Source organism: Acanthochromis polyacanthus, chromosome 13 (genome assembly GCF_021347895.1).
Source record: "Acanthochromis polyacanthus isolate Apoly-LR-REF ecotype Palm Island chromosome 13, KAUST_Apoly_ChrSc, whole genome shotgun sequence".
Lineage (NCBI taxonomy): Eukaryota > Metazoa > Chordata > Actinopteri > Pomacentridae > Acanthochromis > Acanthochromis polyacanthus.
This window is the reverse complement of record NC_067125.1, coordinates 27,439,230-27,459,245: the sequence shown is the minus strand read 5'-3', so window position 1 is coordinate 27,459,245 and position 20,016 is coordinate 27,439,230. Positions and strand designations below refer to the sequence as shown.

The window sequence follows — 20,016 nt, the reverse complement described above, 5'->3', positions numbered from 1 at the left end:
TTTATCAGCACAATGTGCTGACATTTACATAATTCTGCTTTTAATTCTGATATAATGCTGGACAGCTTAATGAAACATACTGCATAATGTTTCATTTTGTGAGTAAAATATGACACCAACCACACACAAGATTGGAGTGTATATACATTTTAGTTTAAATACAGAGCGTATGAAAAAATTAAGCAGTCTTTTTTCTGATCTTAATTTTATTTATTTTTGTCTCTTTAAGAACAAAACAAACATTTAAAAAATGCCATTAAGCATACCGTTAAAGTACCAGACTGGTAAGCAGTCTCGACAAAAGCAGTAGTACTATTAAAATCTCAGCGATACCCATCCCTACTGATTAGAAACACTACAGTGGGAAAGCCAGATCAGCACACACTTGGAGCTGAATAGCAGATCTTCCCTACCACCAGTTTTTTGCTTCTCCTAGGAGGTTGGAGCCTCGAGGGGATGAAGCAGCAGGAGAACATGTCTCACTTCTCCTCAACATACATGCCAAGCAAAGGGAGAACCAGTGTTGTACTGCTTCACTCCTGTGCAGCTCTTTGTCGATCACAGAAACTGAGTTCCTTGCGGCAAATAGAAGAGCAAAAAAAGAAAAAGTGTAGAGTTTGTGTTGAAGGCTTTGCACTGATAACTGAGTTTTGTCAGCCGGCCCCCTCAGCTCCCATCCCGTCCCAAAAGTGGCCCTTGAACTAAGCCATTTGACTCTCGCAGATACAGGATGTTATAAGTCAAAATCCATTCCTTTCCTACAGTATTGTTCAGTAGATTTTAGTTAGATCAGCACAAAAAAAAATAAAAAAAACCCCACATGCAGAGGAAAAGAGGCAGTAATCAATTTCACCATCCTGAAGTCTTATCAGTTCGAGCAGATCCTCTTTTTTTTATTATTTATTTATTTCAGCTATCTTCTTATTCTCAAATGTTGCTACCTCAGCTAAAAAAAAAACAACAACACTTTTTCAACAACAACTTTATAAGACAGGTTGTTACCAGGAGGTGAAAGCTGATAACCCCCTGGCATGCTCAGAGGGTATTATTCAAACTCATGCAGGCAAAAAAGCAGCAGAGATAGGCGGGCGGACTGCTGGGGTTTCAAACAGGAAGATGAGACCAACATGACAGTATCATGTTTTTTATGATTGAGGGTGTGGATTTATTAATCTGAGGCTGTTGACAGGGGTTTATTTTCTGTTAGATGACTTATATTCCTGCAGCATGCTTGATCTCTTTGAATCAGATTGCACCTTATCAGGAGAAACAGACTGTGCAGAGCTATCTTAAGATACTGCAGCAGGCTGAGCTCTCCATCCACGTGTCGCTCGATAGGCACATTAGCCACATCATTATTGCAGGCCCCAGCGACACTTCCTCCACTCTGAGGTAGCCCCCCCGTCGTCGCCTTCCTAAATATCTAATTGAAAACCAGATGTTTCTCTCACATCGGCGTTAAGGAGGATTGATCCTGAGTTGATTCCGTGCCCCCATTGTGATAATAAGAAAATAAACAAGATGCACTTCCAGATACGGGAGCAGGTCTGTCAAACGGAATCCATTTTTCCCTGTGCATTCAGAAATTGTTACGCCTTAAATGCGCAACATGTTTCATTTTCTCTGAGGTTTTATAGGGGGTGAAAAAAAGGGATAATCTTATAAGTTTCCAAGACTTATTTTCTGATGTTTCAGCCATAATAAAATATATGATAGAGGCGACTGTTGCCTACAGCTAGAATTTATTCAGACGGACAGAGTAATTTTGTCTTGTGTGCACCTCCAGAATGGTCCCTGTGATGAGCCCTGTGTCACTGCCCACCCATTTGCTGATAGCCTACTGGTCACTCACCGACTCTCTCATTTTCTGAGTGCAGGCCTTTGAAGCCCAAGACCGAAATTAAAGATCTCCAGATATAATCCTTTTCCTTGCAGCACTTTGGTCTTCTTTCCTCCATCTTGCTCAGCAGTTTAACTCCACCGACTTTGGAAGCATGTGCGAGTGCAACACTATGATTTCTAGGTTTTATATGCACATGCAAGTTCCGTAAACTATAAATCTGCGAGCATCATCTGCATATTTAATGGTTTTCATCTGAAATGTATTTAATATTTTTCGCAAATAGATTCAAAATGTTTCTTAACTTAACTCTTCCTATGGTGCTTTTGCAGTTAAAGCCTTGCAATTGTGCTTCAAATAACTCCAGGCTATGCCAGGCTATGCATGGTGGGTTTTCTTTGTAAAATAAAGGCTGCGCAGGTGAATTTCAACACTGTGGTTTGAAAGTTTTGGCCCGCTGAGCTTAAATTACCTCTGTGCTATTGCTAAATCTTTATGTGCTGGGTTTCTGACAACGACGGATAATAATCCCGCCGAACTGACAGAATAAAATATGTCTCCTGCCTGCAGTGCATTTCCTGAAAGCTTAACATAAGAGCCATTGATTGAATTTGGATGCACATCTGATGGCTTTTATAATTGTTCATATTGATGGAAGTGTAGAATATTACATTGAAATTTGCAAGAACACAAACAGTGAAATTACTTTCTGTCTGCTGTCATGCTGTTAAAAGCATTAAAGTGTATTTATAGAATGCAGATATCGTCTGTCTCCCTTATTATACGTATCAGTCAGTATACAGTCTCCTCCAAAAAGTCAAATCATGTCATTCCCTTATATTCTACACTGATTGATTAGGAGCACACCAACGTTCTCCTACCTTGATTATGTTATTCTTGAAAACGGAGACAAATTGAAGAAGATTTGACTTTGTTTTCGTGTCACGCAGGTATAGGAGATGCATAGTACTTCATTAAAACTGCATAATTTCATTATTACCCGAGACTCAAAGCGCAGGGAATGGTGTAAATTAGGCTACAACATGTAAATGCAGAGAAAGACAGAAAATTGTAGCTTTTATGGTAATTTGAAACACTAATGGCATCCACAAAACATCTAAATACGGTATGTGGTGTGTCTGTAGATTCTCAGTCATTCGGGTTCATGATGAACCTCAAAGCTTCAGTAAAAAGTTCAACAAGAAACATCTTGGATGGGAGATGAAATGTGTCCAAGAGCCTAAAAGACACTTTTATTGAAGGCCTTTGGATAATATATGCTGCTAAACAGGCTTATAGAAAAGCTGAAATAAGATTTGTACGTAATGCACATCGAATTTCAGTATCCATAACATCATGTATTATTTGAAAGTCATCAATCTTTGTCCATTGAAGCAAATGTGAAACTGTAATACAAAAAGAAAAAAAAAACACTGCAGAAGTAGCAGAAGAGAGTAGTGACAAATACAGAGCGAATACTACAATATGCTAACAAGTACTCAGATGTGGTTTGAGCAAAAGGTCAGTAATAACAGGAGTATTACAGTGGAAATACGTCGAATAAAACAGGCTGTCTGAAAATTATCAAGGCCAACTTTTTCTTTCATCTGTCAGTGGAGTATTCAGATCTGATCCCCTGCAAGTTGCAAGTAGTTGTTGAAAGTATATTCATGCTACACTTGTGGTTGCACAAGGATTATATGGTACGATTATATTCAGTGATATATTTGAGGATCAAAAGATCATTTCCAATCTAGTTCAAGCAGTTTAACTTTCATAGGATACACTGTGGGCACAAATAAAGATGAATTTTGTGGGGTTTTGTTGGTGAGAGAACATGAAAAATCTGAACATTTGACAATAGGTGGTGCATTTACCCAAACAGAACATTTGTGGATGCTTTTATGTGTTGTTACAATACATATATGGTTGAATGAAGAATGTCCTTTGCCCAGTAGAAATTTTGTTTTTGCTTAATTAATGAGACCGTAAGCCACAGGGGCATGACAATGACAATAAAGATATTCTACTGGTTTTGTTTCTCTAAAAAAGATCATTTTTGGACCAACTTTAATGAAATGCAACTGAATTAAGTTGATCCAAATTAGCTTAGCCAGTAAACTGAATATCACTGGTTTAAGTTAGATGCACTTAAAACATTTAATTTATCTTCAATAAGCATTTCTGCAGCATTACTTTAAGTAAAGCCAACTTAAAATTTTCAATTTTTCCAACTTAAGTATTCACTTTACTCAAAATATTAAAAGAAAACATGGTTTTGTCATTAGTTTTTTTTCCCTCTCTTTAATCTGCTATCCAACTCGAACAAAGCAGCGGTTGGGTTGTAGCACAAATATTTAAAGAAACGTGGATGTCAAATGCACAACACCAAAGAAGAAGTAAACCTATTTTTGCACTTTTGCCAAAATTAGAATACCAACTTAGAGGATAAAGTGTAACTCTCCAAAGCAAAAAACATAAATGAGATTCATTTAAAACAGCACTTTACTTTAACTACAGCCCAAATACAGTTTTTACAGTGTAGGATGAAACTCACGATGCTAATGATGGTTGTTCTTTATGACATTATCTTCACAGAAATACTAAATAACAGCAACAGGAAGTGTGATGTTACACTTTTGACCTCCAGGATGACTGCCATGTGATATTTGCACACAGAAGCAGCTGTTTTTAACTAGACGTTATTAAGTTTAATAATAATAAAAAACTCAAATCAAAAGTGTAATCCAACTCAATCATATTCAGAAACCTTGAACATAAAAGACATATTAACCCCAGGTGCAGCGTGAGTCAGCTCTGTGGCGCCTGTCTAGATCCCTGCTTAATTCTGGGTGACTGTCATAAAAGTTTATTTTCACACTCCGCTCATGTTTTTTTTTTGAAGTGCCAGCTTATTTTAAGTGTTTTTCCAAATCTGAGGAAAAACCAAGAGTGGCCTTTAGTGTCACTCCTTCCTGATAAGTTTATGCTAATACGCTGCTGGTAAATAAATCATGAAACATAAATAGAAGTTAATAGGCACCAACAGAAAGCATGTGTCTCTCTGCGAGCACTTTTAATGATGTAGTCCTTTGAAATAAAGAAATGAAATCACCCGCCTCAGGCAATAGTCGGGAATAGCCTGAGCATCATGCAGTCAGCATTTCAAAATGTCCAATCTAGGTTTTTGTACATTTACTTTGCATTAATTTACATTCTCAGAGGAAAAACAGCGTTGCCTATAAATCCATTCCTTTTTCACCACGCAGATTTTTCGCTCTTTTGTTGGTTTTTATCCCGTCCGTGCATGTATGTGTGCATGATTGCTTGCTGTCAAAAGAAACAGAAACCTGCCACAAATATAGGAGTAAACAAACTCTCTCTTTTTTGTATTATAATAAGTAGTATTTGCTATTTACAAACTGCACATTGGGAGCGCAGCGTTGTGGCACCGTCTGCTCGACGAGGGGGTTTGGGTTTAATGATCCCGGCGTAGGTGACACAGCGGATGATGGACAATATAATTACATAAACAAGTAATTTGGTTAACTTAACGCTGAATTGTCGAGCGGCCCAACTGGAGGATTGAGACTCTGATAGTAACATGATAGCAGAGCAGCTGTGTCACCTTCGGGTGTCCTCCTCAGAGCCCGACAGAGAGAGGTACTTTTCTGTTATTACTTTGTAAAAAATGCTGATAAGGTTTGTACTTTGACAACACCGTGAGAGTTTTTTTTCCCTCCACACTACTTGTTTGACCTTGCAGATATTTGCATCAGCTCTCTAGATACCGAGGTGTGGTTTGTGGGCGTAGCTGGGTTTTTAAATTGACCTGAAATATTCCCATTGTGTCCCGAATCCAAGGTAATGAGAAGTTTTTTTATTTTATTTTATACAAGTCTAAACCCACAACAAGGCTTGTTTTTCCTGCACAGTAAATCCTTGTTGTGTCGGACCAAGAAGGATGTCAATTATATTAGTTTTGTTTTTTTTATCAGACAGGACAGGCCTGGAGCATTTTCTGCAAAAATTGTGAGGCACATGTGCTAAACCCCGGCTTTGAATGCTGCCACAAAAGCTGGATTCAATTCGTTCTCCACTCGGCAATCAATTCAGCAAAGTGGATATTCTTCAAAATTCTAAAAAATTGAAAGGCTTTTGGCATGAAAAAGGTTGTCATTCCGAACCGGGAAGATATCAGAATGAATACTCGACCATTAGCAAATGAGGCAGCTTCTATTTACAGTTTGAAATGATTGGATTGAAAGCAAATCATCCCCGACTGGCGCACATGGACATCAATGATAGTAACCTGCCTTCCACTCGCAGCTTTGGAGGTAACAGTTATGCTAAACCTTGCCTATTTTTAGCACTGATGAGTGAAATAAACGGGGCTTAATGCCATCAGGAAGGTGCCGTGATTACAAAACCATGAGTGATTTAAGGGACGCCTGATAGCACCCTCAGAAAGATAATTTCTTTTTCATGCGGGGGGATGTCTGGTTGCTTCTGTACGAGTGCAGAAACATCCACATTTTAACAAGACAGCCAGTCAAAGTGGAGACAGCCTATCTGGGCTATAGGAGGTTGAAGTGGCTTGAAAATGAGCCCGCTGATAGATAGTTAAAACCATGTAACTTAGCAAGCGCTGCCATGCATGTGATCCATCTCATTATCCTCAGAGCAGAGATTTTTATCCTGCTGCCACTGCAAAAGTGCCTCCGTGCTGAGATGTAGCTGTTGGATCCACATTCGGAAAGATAATGCAGCCACAACACTTCTGCACAGCTTCAGCCGGAGCTCAGAGACAGGCAAGTCATGGGTGAAGGGATTAGTGCAGCCTTGAATATTGGAAAAATAAAAACAATGGGGAATGTTAGTGGGGGCAAATTTGTACTGGAGAAGTGAGCTGGATTCTGGTGGTTAAGTTAAATTCGCAAGTCACTTTTTTTTTATAGGGATTTCGGTTACAAAACATGAAATTATGAATTCAGAAGCCATTATTATACTTGGTGTTTGCCATTTGACATTTGGCAGCTACCTCGGTTGGTTATATGTTGTTAGATTTAAAGACTGATTTCCTCTTTTAGCTGGAAGCGGTGGCATTTTCCTCAACATTCCCCGGAGCAACGAATTACCCAGACTCTTTCTTCCAAACGCACACATCGTACGTAAATTCACCGACACACCATCTTTCCCTGTCTTGCAACTGAGACATCAAGATTCATAAATAAAAGACTGAATACCTGCTCAGTGCACACAACTTGAAATGCTGTAGGCTATTTGTGTTTCTTTGGTTCGCCATCATTTTTTTGTGCGTGTTCTCCTTAGTTAAAAACAAAAACACACACACACAACAGCATGGAAGCACATTGCATTTGCCTTGACAAAGAAAAATCACTGTTTTTATTTTTTTTTCACAGTACCGAGGTTTCTTCTTATGATTTGGAGACTTTTTTTTTTTCTGTTCATCTGATCAAAAGATCCGGTAATATCGTGTTTTTTTGTCTCATTGTTTAGCATCTATTTTGTTTCTTACATCCTCATCTAACCCTGTGAAAGAATATGACTGCACAGCTCAACTTGAACTAAATAATTCAGGTAAATCTACTAATTATTGATAATGGCGACATGCCCCTGCTAAATACAGCTGCATTGTCAGGTTTAAGCCAAAGTTGGCATTAATTAATTTATGTTAGGTAGCCGGGGATGCTTTAAGAGAAGCTAATACAGAAACATTTATAGATTTTTTACCTTTCTGAAAGAGATATTGTAGAGAAATAGTTGCCCAGTAAGTGTGTGCACTATTTAAAGATGTGTGTTATTAAGATTAAACTTAAATGTCAAGAATTATTGCGAGTGGTCACAGATGCTTCATAAAGGTGTTACATTATATCAGCCGTAGTCTTGGTTGTTAGCATTTTCTGCCTCCAGTCAAACCTGCTAAAGGTTAAATTTACTTCCAACTCAGTTCACATTATTATACATCATTTATTCTCAGGAGATTTGGTTAAATATAGAAGCAGTCCTGGAATCCATATGTTTTCATATCTATCCAATTAAAGTGCACAATATGAGCATAGGTCAGGTGTGTATTTATGATGTGTGTATTTAAAATACAGTGTTAGAAACCCAATAAACTGTCTTTTTAAAACATTTTATCTCCAGCCACAGAGGTAGTTTCTTTCCAATTTGTCCAATTCTGGGTTAACAAATGGGAAACTTGCTTGGATCACTTCTCATCTGACATTTTCTGGGCTTCTCTCAGGATCCAGTGAGAGTTAAACTCCCCAACACTTCCTATTTTCTACTTCTAGTGATTTCCGAGTACATGTTGGTAATGCCCAGAGAGCCACTTTCTGTCCCGCTGATTTGTACCGGAAGAAAAGAAAGATAATACATTGTCAATAAAAACACTGTACAGTTTAACCACCTTGTATAAGATATGACTTTTTTTTCCCCATTCACTGTAGATTAGCTTCCTCACTGCAGTCTGGTGGACTTTCTCCTCCGTTAAGAGTCGTTTTGCTCTTCTGGTATGACTTTAATATACTGTTTTCAGTTCGCACAAAGCAAATTCTTCCTTTTCATTTCATATTTTTAGAATGTGGCTCAGTTGAGTCCATCTTTGGGTGTAGGACAGTTTTCTAGGAGCTGCTGACTTTAAGTTCCACCATTTACAAATTATTTATAACCATCTATGTTCCTGTCTATCTAGTGTTGGGAGACTTAATCAGGATGTCTTCCACAGCCATCTATTTTGGATTTGTAGACTTTAAAATTGTTTGGTAAAAGAACTTCAATCCACTGCATCAGTAAATTGTTTTAAAATGGCCAGCAATGTAATAATTACTGGTAGTATTTGTTGTTTTCAAGTGTTAATATGCTGTATTTAGCTACTTGCCTGTTAAAATACTGTTTATTTGCAATAATGTTAAACCTAATTTCACATTGTAGGTTTGTCTTCGTCGAGACGCCGTCGACAGGGCAAAGATTTCTCTATCAGATGTTTTTCAGGGCAGAGAAACTCTCAGTTTTTGGATCAAAAGATTCGTCTGCTCTCCAGGGAGGCAGACTTGGGTCGAGCCCAATGCAGATTTCATGCTATTCTGGACTCCGGATTCTGTTTTGCTCATCAGCACTTTGCCAAAGTTCTGCCACAATATTTTTGTGCTCACAATTGCAAGTTTTTGACAGCTTACATTAGGTCACCACCAATACGAGAAACGTCACTTCATATAAATCAGAGTTTGCATCACGAGCCGAGGTGATGACAGAATGTGGGACTGAAGCGGATCAGAGTCACGCCCTTTGTCAGTTATTGATAGATAGCATAATTTAAGTGAACTGGGTTATTTTTTTTGTACAGTTTTGTCTCTGTTGAGCACTTTGGGCTGTGAATATTTTGGGTTTTACTTCAATTTTCGGTTCATAAAATTGCAAATAAGAGACTTTAAATCACACTGTGGAGATCATTTTTTAAAAATCCGACACTGAAAGACACCAGATGAATCTCATAATGACAAAGACATCGCATTATAAAAAACAATGTGCTCATATTTATTGAAGCAATCATTTTTGTAGTCTGTTGAAGCTTTTGTTGTGAAAGGCAAGTGCAATAACTTCTAAGGACATAATCAAGCAATGGTGTCAGTGCCTTTTTATCTTTTAAACACCGCTGTCATACTGTTATCAAGAAAACATCAGTTGCTTTTTCTCTGCAGTAAAATGCATCATCCCCATTTATTTGATCATTTAATAGGAGGAATCTTTATTTTCCTTAACCTAAAATTGAGCCACTTCTTTCCCATGCGTCTCCAAATGTACATTATTATGCAGGACACCTCCTGAATCTTCACAGCGGCTCAGCACTCGCCTTGAGCTCTGGCACAAGCTGTAGTTCGGAACAAGTGTATCAAATTTCATCAGCTCGCCTGTAAATCAATCACCTCGGCCGCTCGATGGAGGGGGCATCGGAGTTAATGCACCAAAAGCAAGGGGCAAACCTGGAGTTTTTTTTACCCATTATCTGTCTCGGGAAGTTTGACCAAGCATGGAGGCTTTTTGTCAGCTGGGTTTCGACTCGGCGAAATAAATGCCTTGCTCAAGGGCACGCTTAAAGGCATTAGAGGAGATTTAATTTCCTACGACTTTGAACGTAGCATACGCATGCGCACATACAACCTCTCCCTCACCCCCCTCTAACCTCCCCCCTCTTAACATTTACGAAGAAACGCCCCCCTCCAGAAACTTGCGTAGGACTCGTGAAGTTGTCTTTTACGGCTGGGTCCCCCTGGATCTTTATCTGCCATTATGTAAAAAAATATGAGCAAAACAAGTCGCCAGCTAACTACGAAGCTATACCAAAGCAACACATACAGAAAACATGTAAGTCCAAAGCGTACGTAATCTACGTAACTAGGCCTGAGCTGGAAGATTTTTGATTGACAGGAAAGGGAGCAAACCAAACGCCTCGGTCCGAGCGTATTGATTGGCTGATGTTTTCAGGTCCTGCCATGTCCACAATTATTATTTTTTATTCTTTTAGAGACCATACATTCAAGTCCACTAAAGGTCAGTATATTCATTTTATGTGAATCAGACAATTTAAACAAACAAAAAAAAGCATCCTCCATAATGCCTTTAAGGTAGTCATCCTTGCAGGGACTGATTTCATGTTCCCCTTCCCTTCCAACCTCCACCCCTTAATATTCCAAGTCTATCGGATGTAGTCGACTTCCCATCCCTCAACACCTCCAGGCTGCTGCTGCCGCTCTGACCTTTCAAGGTTTATGAAGTAAAGTGATTATCCTCCAAATATAAAAACTAGTGCAGAATTGACATTGTTAATTCATACTGTATATTTTATTCATAGCCCTGGAAAATACTCCTGCTATCTTGATGAATTTCCCGCTTTCAGCATGTGCCGAGTCAATAGACAGAAATACATTTCAGCTGCAAACCACGCGGTACATGCAGCAAACAAGATTACGTTCGGTTAAAACCATTACTTTGGGATAAGCATGCTGAGTTTGGAGCAGCAGCCCTTTTGTTTTCCCTTTGACAAAACAAAATGTCAAGTCTTGGGTTTATCTGGGTGCTTCCAAATGTGCTCCTCCAGTCTTATTGCATTTAACAGGATTCTGGGCATGTTTATTAACTGCACATCATTCACCTGGGGAGGATAGTGTTTGCTGCATGTGGTTTTTCTGTTGTATACAGTATGATTTATGTTGCCACCGCACTGACCCTAATAACCAATTGGCTATTTTGTCATGCCAGGTGTTTTCTCTCGCTGCTCAGCAGATAATTCGGTGCCGGCGAGCACAGATCAAGACCAAATAGAGGATTTTGACCACATACAAATCTGGAGAATCGACTTGGGCCACATTAAGCATGTTACTCCTGGTCTGCTGTAATTATCTGCAGAAGTACTGTCCACAAGAGGGAAGTGTTATCACATCCATACTCCCCATTCGCGGCCGGCCCAGTGCTGTAACAGGCCTGATCCTGTTTGGTCGCTTCTGGACAAAAGGATGAGCTGGCTGAGGAGTGAAAAGAGGAAGGAAAAGGGGGAGAAGGGAGGTTAGTCAGCTCTCACAGTTGGCTCGCGAGGTAAAATAGATCTCCTCCTCCCATGCACACAAACACACAGAGTGAGTCATTTTTGCCTGCAAGATCATCATAAGAAACTCCTTCCTCCACTGTCACCTCCTCTGTTTTTAATTTAACTCACCGCGAGTTATGCTGTGTGTAGGGATAACTATCAGGATCATAATTCAGCTTTCACTGCCCGTGATTTTGTTATTTTGTGGTTCACATGAGGTCTGGGGCTTTTTATTTTGCTGCAGGCATCGTAGAGGAATTCGATGCTGGTTCCCAGCATATTAAAAAAAATACTACACTGTCTTAATTATTTAATCATTTAAAGCTAACAGTGCTATAATTGATGTAGCTGTTTTGTTTGCGGGTTTCTCTGCCAGGAAATGTGATCCATGTACATTAATGAGATTCCATTTAAGAGATTTAATTTCGTTATGGGGCCATTTGATGGAGTAAATTATCTTTTGATGATCTTATTTTGCTAGAAAATGGAGGAAAGCCAACAATAATGTTGACTATGAAGTAGGGTTCAGTCACTTTTCTTAATACATCAGTTAGAATCTGCCTTTGGTGCTTGTTTATTTGGTTTTGATTCCAATTTCTCTGTTCCCAACACATATAACATCCAGTGGCCAAACTTTTTGTGCGTCTTTAGACCCTAATTTGCATCTGAACATGTTAACCAGCCTGAATATAGAATTGTTTCTCTTCAGCATGGCTGCTCAGGCTCTGCTGTTGTCCTCTTCCCACATCCAGGCTCTTCGACGGATCCATCTATATTTTTTTTACGGACAATTCTACCACATTCTGCTCCAAAACGTGCCATTTTTAGAACCCTCGACGCGCAGGAAAAGTTGAGGCTCCCTCGCTGTAGGACGCTGCCGGGCTGCTGTAGTTTTTCCAGGCGATGGTTTTGCTTTTTGCAGGACAATCTAGGCTCCTCCCTTTTGCACAACGTCACTCGATCCCGATCTCTCTCCCGAAGCGTCAGCGATAGTCAGCAGCACACTGTGGTGGCGGATCAACGGGGCGGTGCGCATAGCGGGATAAAGCTACACTGTATTTCATCCCAAAAAAAAGAAGGAGAAAAGGGGGGCACATCCCAACCGTTCTCTCGAGTTACAACAACTTCACCGGCCCGCTGTGCTGATTCCTCCAGCTGGAAGCGGCTGCACACGAGGGGGAGAAGAACCGGGAACTTACGGAACTAAACAGGGACGGTGCGCACGAATCATCTCTTCAGGTTGCAGTGTCATTTTTTTGTTTTCTTCGCAAGCGACGTTTCCTCTGAGGAAACTCTCCAAGTGCTGGAAACTTCCCAGCACAGCATCGATCGAGGACCTCCCGCCCACTTCTTTACCTCTGATCCACAGTGCTGGAAGAGGGGGGGGAGAGAGAGTTGAGCAGCCGCTGCGGTGGATGGAGCAACAAAGGCTACATGGTTAAACTGGAAGAGCTCCTTTGATGAGAACCCAGCGCTCCCTTTTCCTCTCCTGTTCCCTCAAACACTTCAGCACCTACACGGCGAAGCTGCAGCCGCTTTGGATCTCGTTTTGAGGGGAACCCAGCCAGGTTCTCCTTAGTGCAAACTCAAAAAAAAAGGAGGGGGAACCGCCGCAGACGCGAAAATTGATGCTTTGGCACGGAGGAGCGCAGCGCAGATCCTCTAGTTTTGCCAAAGTCTCAGCGAGAGAGCTCGACTAGTTTGGGTCCGAAGTGGGATTTTTTTTGCAGAAGTTGCATGCGTGGTCTTTGTCGTCTCGAGTGAGCCCTGTCCATCCACTCTCAGGTTATCAGACGAGATCCGGATAGTTGAGGTGCCATGGCGCTGTGTGTGGGGATAGGGGTGCTCCTGTTGGCGCTGCACATTCAAGGTAAGCCGCAGAAACAGAGAATCATGTGCATATTCCATCCTGAACTCCCTGCTCTCCCTCTCCCTGTATGCATGTGTGTGTGTGCTGCATGAGGTTCCCTAATGACACACTCTTGATTAATGCGTAAATGTGGATTGATTCGATTGCACGCGTTTTGTGTTTTGCACCAAGATGCGCAAAGACAAAAAAAAAGAGTGGAGAGAAAATTGGAAAGTGTTGTTCTGCCTCTGAATCCAGTCCCTCTTCTTTAAACGGCTGCAGAATACTTATTTGGCTGCCAAATAATGAACTTACCCGGGCAGCAGGCAGATGGCGATATGTGCGAGCCGTGTAGGCCGAATGCAGCCTTTAAGTTTATCCAGTATTTCATTGTAATGGCAACTCGGAGACACACAGAGCACCGGAATGATGACTGAAACATGATATCCTGAGCTTCTGCCTGTTAGCTGAACAGTAAAACGATAATGCAGTTGGAATTAGGGGCTAATTGGAGCTTTGATATTTGGTTTTAAAGTCAGTTTTGTTGCAGTAATGACGCTTTCTGCGGATTGGTGACTCAGGATGTGATGACATTTTGACTGTGCAGCTTCAAAAGGACAGTTTTTGGGTGTGTGATGGTGTCACCGGTGGCTGATGAATGAATGACTGCGCTGATAGTTGGGCATTGATCATCCTGGCATTAAAGCTCCCCCATGTGGGCCTAATTATTTAAACACAGGCTTAATAAAAGTATTGGAAATTCTGCATGTGCCGTGTTTGCATTGACGGCCCTCTAATTGGAAAACAAAACGAGCCCGGCGGCGTGTCTTTGCGCATGTGCGTGCATGCTTGCGGTCCATCATGCAGACGGATTTGGAGGCTTAGCTGGAAGTTTACTAGTTTGTTTACATCTGCTAAATTCTGTCTGGCGCCCCCGTTTTTTTAAGGGAAGAAATGGACAAAGGTCAAGTGTGGTCAAGAAATGTCAGATTATGTTTTGATGGCCCACTGATGTCCTGGTTCCCACTCTGCAGCTTGGACATGTTTACTCCATGTAATCTCACTTTGGTGATCCCCTTATGAGCCTAATACAGCATTTTCTAGTGAAGTATTTTGGCACATCCTGCACCCCCTCCCACCCCCACCCCCAACTCATTCGAGCTTGAGAACAACCAAGATGTTGACCTTGTTCGCTGCGAGGCTCCTTGTGGCGTCATGTGTTTAAGACTGATTGAATACTTTGATCAAAAGCCCTGTCTGATTTATATTGAGATGATCCCTTTGGTTGTGGAGAAGATCAGGATTAACTGGTTCCCTTGGGATCCGTGCTGGAAATCTTTTGAAGCTGTTCAATCAAGGGGAGTGGAAAATGTCTCAAAAAATTGCGCTTAAAGCTTCCTGGAAATGTCTCATTTGTGTAAAGCAGGAGGTGTTTTTCGAGGACGTACACTCTGTTCCTATGTCTTTTTATTGCTGTAATTTATTTCAAACCAAAGTTGCTACATAATTAATGTGTTCAGACATCTTCACGAGCAGAAGGGCTTTGATTTTCTTTTTTTTTTTTGTATTCCAGCAGTTGTTTGGACCCTTTTTTCTTTTGACATGCAAAAACAAGAATTTGGTCTTTCACCCTGAGGTTAAAGGGCGCTGCCATAAATGCCCACTGCCTTTGATGGCTTAATTGATATAAAACATGTTCCAGACTTTTCCCTCATTACCAAAGCACAAACAAGCAGGAAGGGCCTGAAACAAATGCAAGTCACAGCAAAACATGAAAAACCCCTGTTGCACTCATCCACGAGGGGAAACCATTTGCGTCGTGGCAATAACCATTTGTGGAAAACACAAGCAGTGCCAAATTCATAAACTGAGAAATATTCTGAACCAGCTCGCCAAATAGATTATCAAATAAAAGGAACATTGAGAATAATGGATCTGTGAATAATAACAGCAGCTCTGTTCCTGCCTTCTTATATAAGCACTCAGTCTCTCCTGTATTCCAGACTGATATTTAATTGACTGTGAATTGAGTTAGCAACCAGGTGCTTGTTTATGGCTTGGCTCCATCCTCCGGTGTTGCTGCTGCTCTACCAGCCCATATAGATATCACTGTGAGGAGATTTTCCCCACTCTAATTCCTCATCATAGTTGGATTTAACGTTTGGGAAATGAACTGTGAATGGTGGACGAGCATCAACTATTAATGTACCATTATTCAGGATTGGAAATTGTGTAGCTGTGAATTCTAATCTTTGTAATAACTTGGCAGCACGCGAGCTAAAAATCATCCTGCGGCAGCCCCCCACCCCCCACCCTCCCGGTGTTCACTTCTGTCAGGCAGCCTCTCAGAAGAGTTTCTCTGGAATGATTAGCTTCTCTGGTAATATCACAACACAGCTACATCAGTTTGTGCGTCGCTGGCCTTTAATTGTTGTTGTTGTTCCGACGCTCACGTGACGTGTCTTGGGATTCTAGCGCCTTTGTTTCAGGTCTTGTAAGGGTTACTTTCTTGGCTAACTAGCTGCTTTCCATGCACAAGAACACAGCAGTTAAATCTGACTCCAGTCCAATGTTCACACGCTGCGCTCTTTGTTTCTCAGCCTCGTTTGAAGCACATTGAAGTCTACTTTTCTGTTTAAAATGTCATGCACTTCAGCCCCGATTGATTGATTGATTGGGGAGTTTGGGGGGTCGGAGGACAATGGCAGCTGCATTCATAAACTGTAGAAATAGATGCTTGATGTTGAGCAGGGAAATGTTTCCTCTGAAATGCCGTGGAAGGAATACTGCTGGCCTTTGGAACATGGTAATTAGCACTTTTGACTTTGTTCGCCCCCCCTCCCCCTCCTCTTGAAGAAAACTGTAATTGCCGCTTCGTGGCATTTTGCATTTCACTGGGATGACAGTTGTGATATCATGAAATGGTCATGGTGCCACTACGCGATTGTTGGGCCTTGTTGGTCTGAGTGAGAATGCAAATTGCTTTGATCCTCATTCCTTTGGGGAGTCTCCCTTTGGTCCCCGCTGAGGTGATGGATGGGAGAGAGCGCTCTGAGTCCTGGGAGACGAGCTTGAGGGGAGCTGACAGGAGATTAAGCTTCAACTTTTTGCCGTAGGAACTAATGGAGGCAGCTGGCCACTCAAACTTCATCACGCTCAGCATTTAGCTCATTGTGGTTCTGCTGTCAGCTCTTTAGCGAATCCTTCCCCAAACACTGCGTGAAATGTTCCTGTAGATTCTCTTTTTTTATTTATTTCATTCCTGAGTGTCAGGCGTGATTCTGGGAATGGAGTGGCCCTTCATTAATTTGTGATCAAACGAGCGATTTTTGGTTCCGAACAAGTTGATCCAAGAGGCATATTTCTCTGTTCTTTGCAAGTTCATGATGCACATTTCTCGCCCCTGTGGTCTCTGCATAAAGACTGCGTATCACAAAATAGATGAATAAAACATGACAATAAGCACTGAACCTAAATAATGGAAAGGTTAGAACAAAATGGAGTGTTCTCTGCATGCGGAAGACTGCACAAATAGTATTAAAGACTGAATGAATGCTAAATTAAGTTCACCTCTCCGATTGTTTGGAGTCTGTAGTTTATATGCTGGATTTTAGTCATGATAGGGAATGAAAGAATGTTTTTCAAGGCCCCGAGTGAGGAGCTTACAGCTTGTGTGCATGTCTCTGTGATGATGAAATGGTTTGGATCTGATCCCCCGTCGCTGAATGAAGCTATTTTAGAGGAGAGGGAAGTTTAGTCAAGTATCACAAGTAATGTTTGTCCCAGACACAAGCAGTCTAAGGTTGCCAGATATCTTGTTTGGAGGAACATGCAGTTCGGTATCATATGCAGTGTTTTCCTGAGGTTATTATTCTGGTGGTGCAGCGTGTCTGTCAGGTGTCCTCTCCTCCTCTTTTGCTGTCTTCACACCAGACAGTCACCATATTGGATCAGGATGGAAAACACATTTATCAGCAAGCTGCAGCTGCAATTTTATGCTTTTAAATCGTTGAAATTCTTCTCTGTTTCAACTCGGATCGCGGTATCAGCAAAGTAAGAGAAAAGGAAATCAATAAAAGGGATCAAATCTAGCCCTGAGCCTTTCTGATTTGGCATTAATCTGTCGAGTCTTCTTCTCTCTATTTAGCTGATCCTTGTCGAGGGATTAAATGGTTAAATTCCTGCCCTGCTCTTGAGAATGAGAATGGAATCGACTAACTACTCTCGTTCCATATTTTCCTCGCCTGTTGTCAGATAGCTGCATCTTAGGATAGGCTTATTATGCATCCTGAGTTGATGTAAATCTTCTCAGACGAAAAAGTAAATAATCTCACATGTCGGAGGGATTCAGACAGAATGCACTGTTTTCCTGTGACGCCGTCTAAGCTTGTCAATAGCTTGTTGAACTTCTTAGTGCTAGTTCTCCCATAGTGCTCGGTTACTGTAGGTCCTACCTGTAATCAGTCATTTCAGATAAGAGCTAATTCTATTTATTTCTGCACTGCAACTGTACACATGGCAGTGTTTTTCCACGCTGCTGTGTGATTGGAATGCAGCCTTTTAATGCATCATTTTAATGTTTCTTACGCAGTCAAGTTGTATTTCCTGCTTCACTGGTTTAAAAGAAGAAGCCATATGGGAACACTGTTCTTTGCTCATTGTGTCTCGGTTTACAACTGGGGCATTTAGTCATGGGCTGATCGGGGGGGATTGAGGGAGTGGATAATTCCTGGTCTTCTTACTAAGACGGTGTGCTTTTAGAATGAAACGGATCTGATCAGGGCAGTTTCCACAACAGGCAGCTGGGCTGATGTGCCTCTATTAAGGAGCAAAGAAGAAGTAAAGACCAGCCTCCCAACATCCTGCTGAGTGTGAGGATACACGGGAAAATGAGCCAAATTTTCACCAAACATGCGCTGCGTTCTCCGTTAGCAAACTGTTTTGTTGTGCTTGTCTCTCGCGGCTCTGCTTTGTGAACTTGTTGTGGAGAGCTCCTTTTCAAAACTTGATGGACTAGTTGAAGCCGTTGCCATGTTTTCTGCTGTTTGACTCAGTTGATTTTTGTGCTGACTGCTGCAGTCTGTTGACAAGAGCTGGCCTGCAGCTCTGCCTCTTACTGTCTTGGGTCAAGCCGATATATCAGTTGGCTGACATATTAGACCAGAGCAGGCTGTAAATTGGATGACAACGGTGTCATTCTGATGTTGTTCTTTGCCTTTATGAGCTGCAATATTGCAGTAGCTTTAAATATTTTACATATTTCATCAGCAGTAGTGGTTTGAAACACAGCAATGGGTCCTGCCTCAAGTATACTGGAAAGAGCTGCTTTTTTTCTTGGTTCCTTTGGCAATTTCTTGTTTCTGACACCCTAACTGCTGAATAGGTGGGTTTTCCATCCCGCTCAGAGCGAATTCTGATGAAAATGCTGACATTTTTTAAAATTTATGACCTCACACGGCATAGCACGCTGCATTCCGCACAAACTCTCTCCAACTTCTGACTGAAAATGTGCATGCCGCCTTGAAAAACCATATCTGCCAATCCCATTACAAGCCTTCCAGCTCGCCCACTGCACATGCCATCCGCTGATAAATGCCTCCAGGGGTCATGCAAGATGGAACACTGGCTTGGAGAACACATTTGAATGAAAATATCGAACAGTTCTAAAACTTAGGCGCAGGAAACGTTCAGAATCATCGTGATTTCCGTCATTGTGACACACTGCTTTCTCAGAGCTGATCTCCTGCCAGAACTTTTTTTTCCTGTTTTACTTTCTCCAAACTTGCCTCCTCCTCCTCCTCCTCCTCCTCCTCCATCTTTCTTCTCCCCTCTTTTCCCTCTCCTCGCTGCTCTCTGCCTTTGAGAACTGTGCGCACTGAGAGTCAGCTTGGTTAGCACTTGATACAAAAGGGGGTTTGTTTCATGAAATGTTTCCCTTTTTAATGAGTGATGGTGTTCGCTCATTTAATATTCCGTGCTGATATCTCTCCGGGAGCTGACTGTGCTTCAAAGCAACACCGTGGTTGTAAATGGGAGTGGGTGAAGTAGGGGTGGTGGTGCTACGAGGGAGGGAGGGGCTGCTTGGAAAACACAAACACAGGTTTATTTATTCTCCCTGACATATAGCTAAGCCCCCCCAGTGTGCCGCAGCTCGGTGCAAAGCTCCTTAGTGCCCCCGTCCTTTGCAGACAGACTCAAAATATGACCGATAACAGGTCAGCCTGTACTTCTGTGTCTTTTCCTTTAGGTCTCTCTGATCGACTGTATAGATAATTGCTCAATTCAAGAGGATTTCAATTGCTTCTGTGTGGGCATTTCTTTTGATTTCCCCCACTCGTGTCACAGCTGACGCACGGTTCTCCCAGGGCTCGTCGTTATTATCGAGATTGAGGTCGACCTGCGTGCAAACGGTTGAAACTCTTCACCCTGCTCGTTCGTGGCGGCTCGGCTTTGCTGTGAAACAGAGAAACACAGAGATGGCCCCGCAGTTCGGCATTGATCCTTCCATTTTGTTAGCAAGTTCCATGCCAAAGCAACTAATGTAGTCTGCTATCGATTCCCCAGTTTTAAGCCTGGCTGAATTTCACTGCATTGTTTTCAGAAAGTCAGGTGTGCCAAATGGCCTCTGCCTCCTTCCCACAGGTCCGTTCTCTTTTTCAGTTGGCGTCGCAGGGTACGTGGCTATTAGCGGATTTCGTAGTCAAACGTGCGTGAAACAGA

At 41.7% G+C, this 20,016-nt stretch overlaps 1 protein-coding gene across 4 annotated transcripts in view; it reads left to right on the top strand.

Annotated features, from left to right (window-relative positions):
* Nucleotides 1-12,406: 12,406 nt before the first annotated feature.
* The window catches only part of nectin1b (nectin cell adhesion molecule 1b), a 166,137-nt gene continuing 158,527 nt past the window's right edge, over nucleotides 12,407-20,016 (top strand). Inside the window, exon 1 of one of the 4 annotated variants that reach the window (XM_051957683.1) lies at nucleotides 12,407-13,317. In XM_051957683.1, the coding sequence (XP_051813643.1) occupies nucleotides 13,266-13,317 (52 nt within the window). In that variant the 5' untranslated portion in view covers nucleotides 12,407-13,265. The remainder of the gene's footprint in view (nucleotides 13,318-20,016) is intronic. The other 3 variants (XM_051957684.1, XM_051957685.1, XM_022200920.2) reach the window with 3 other exon arrangements.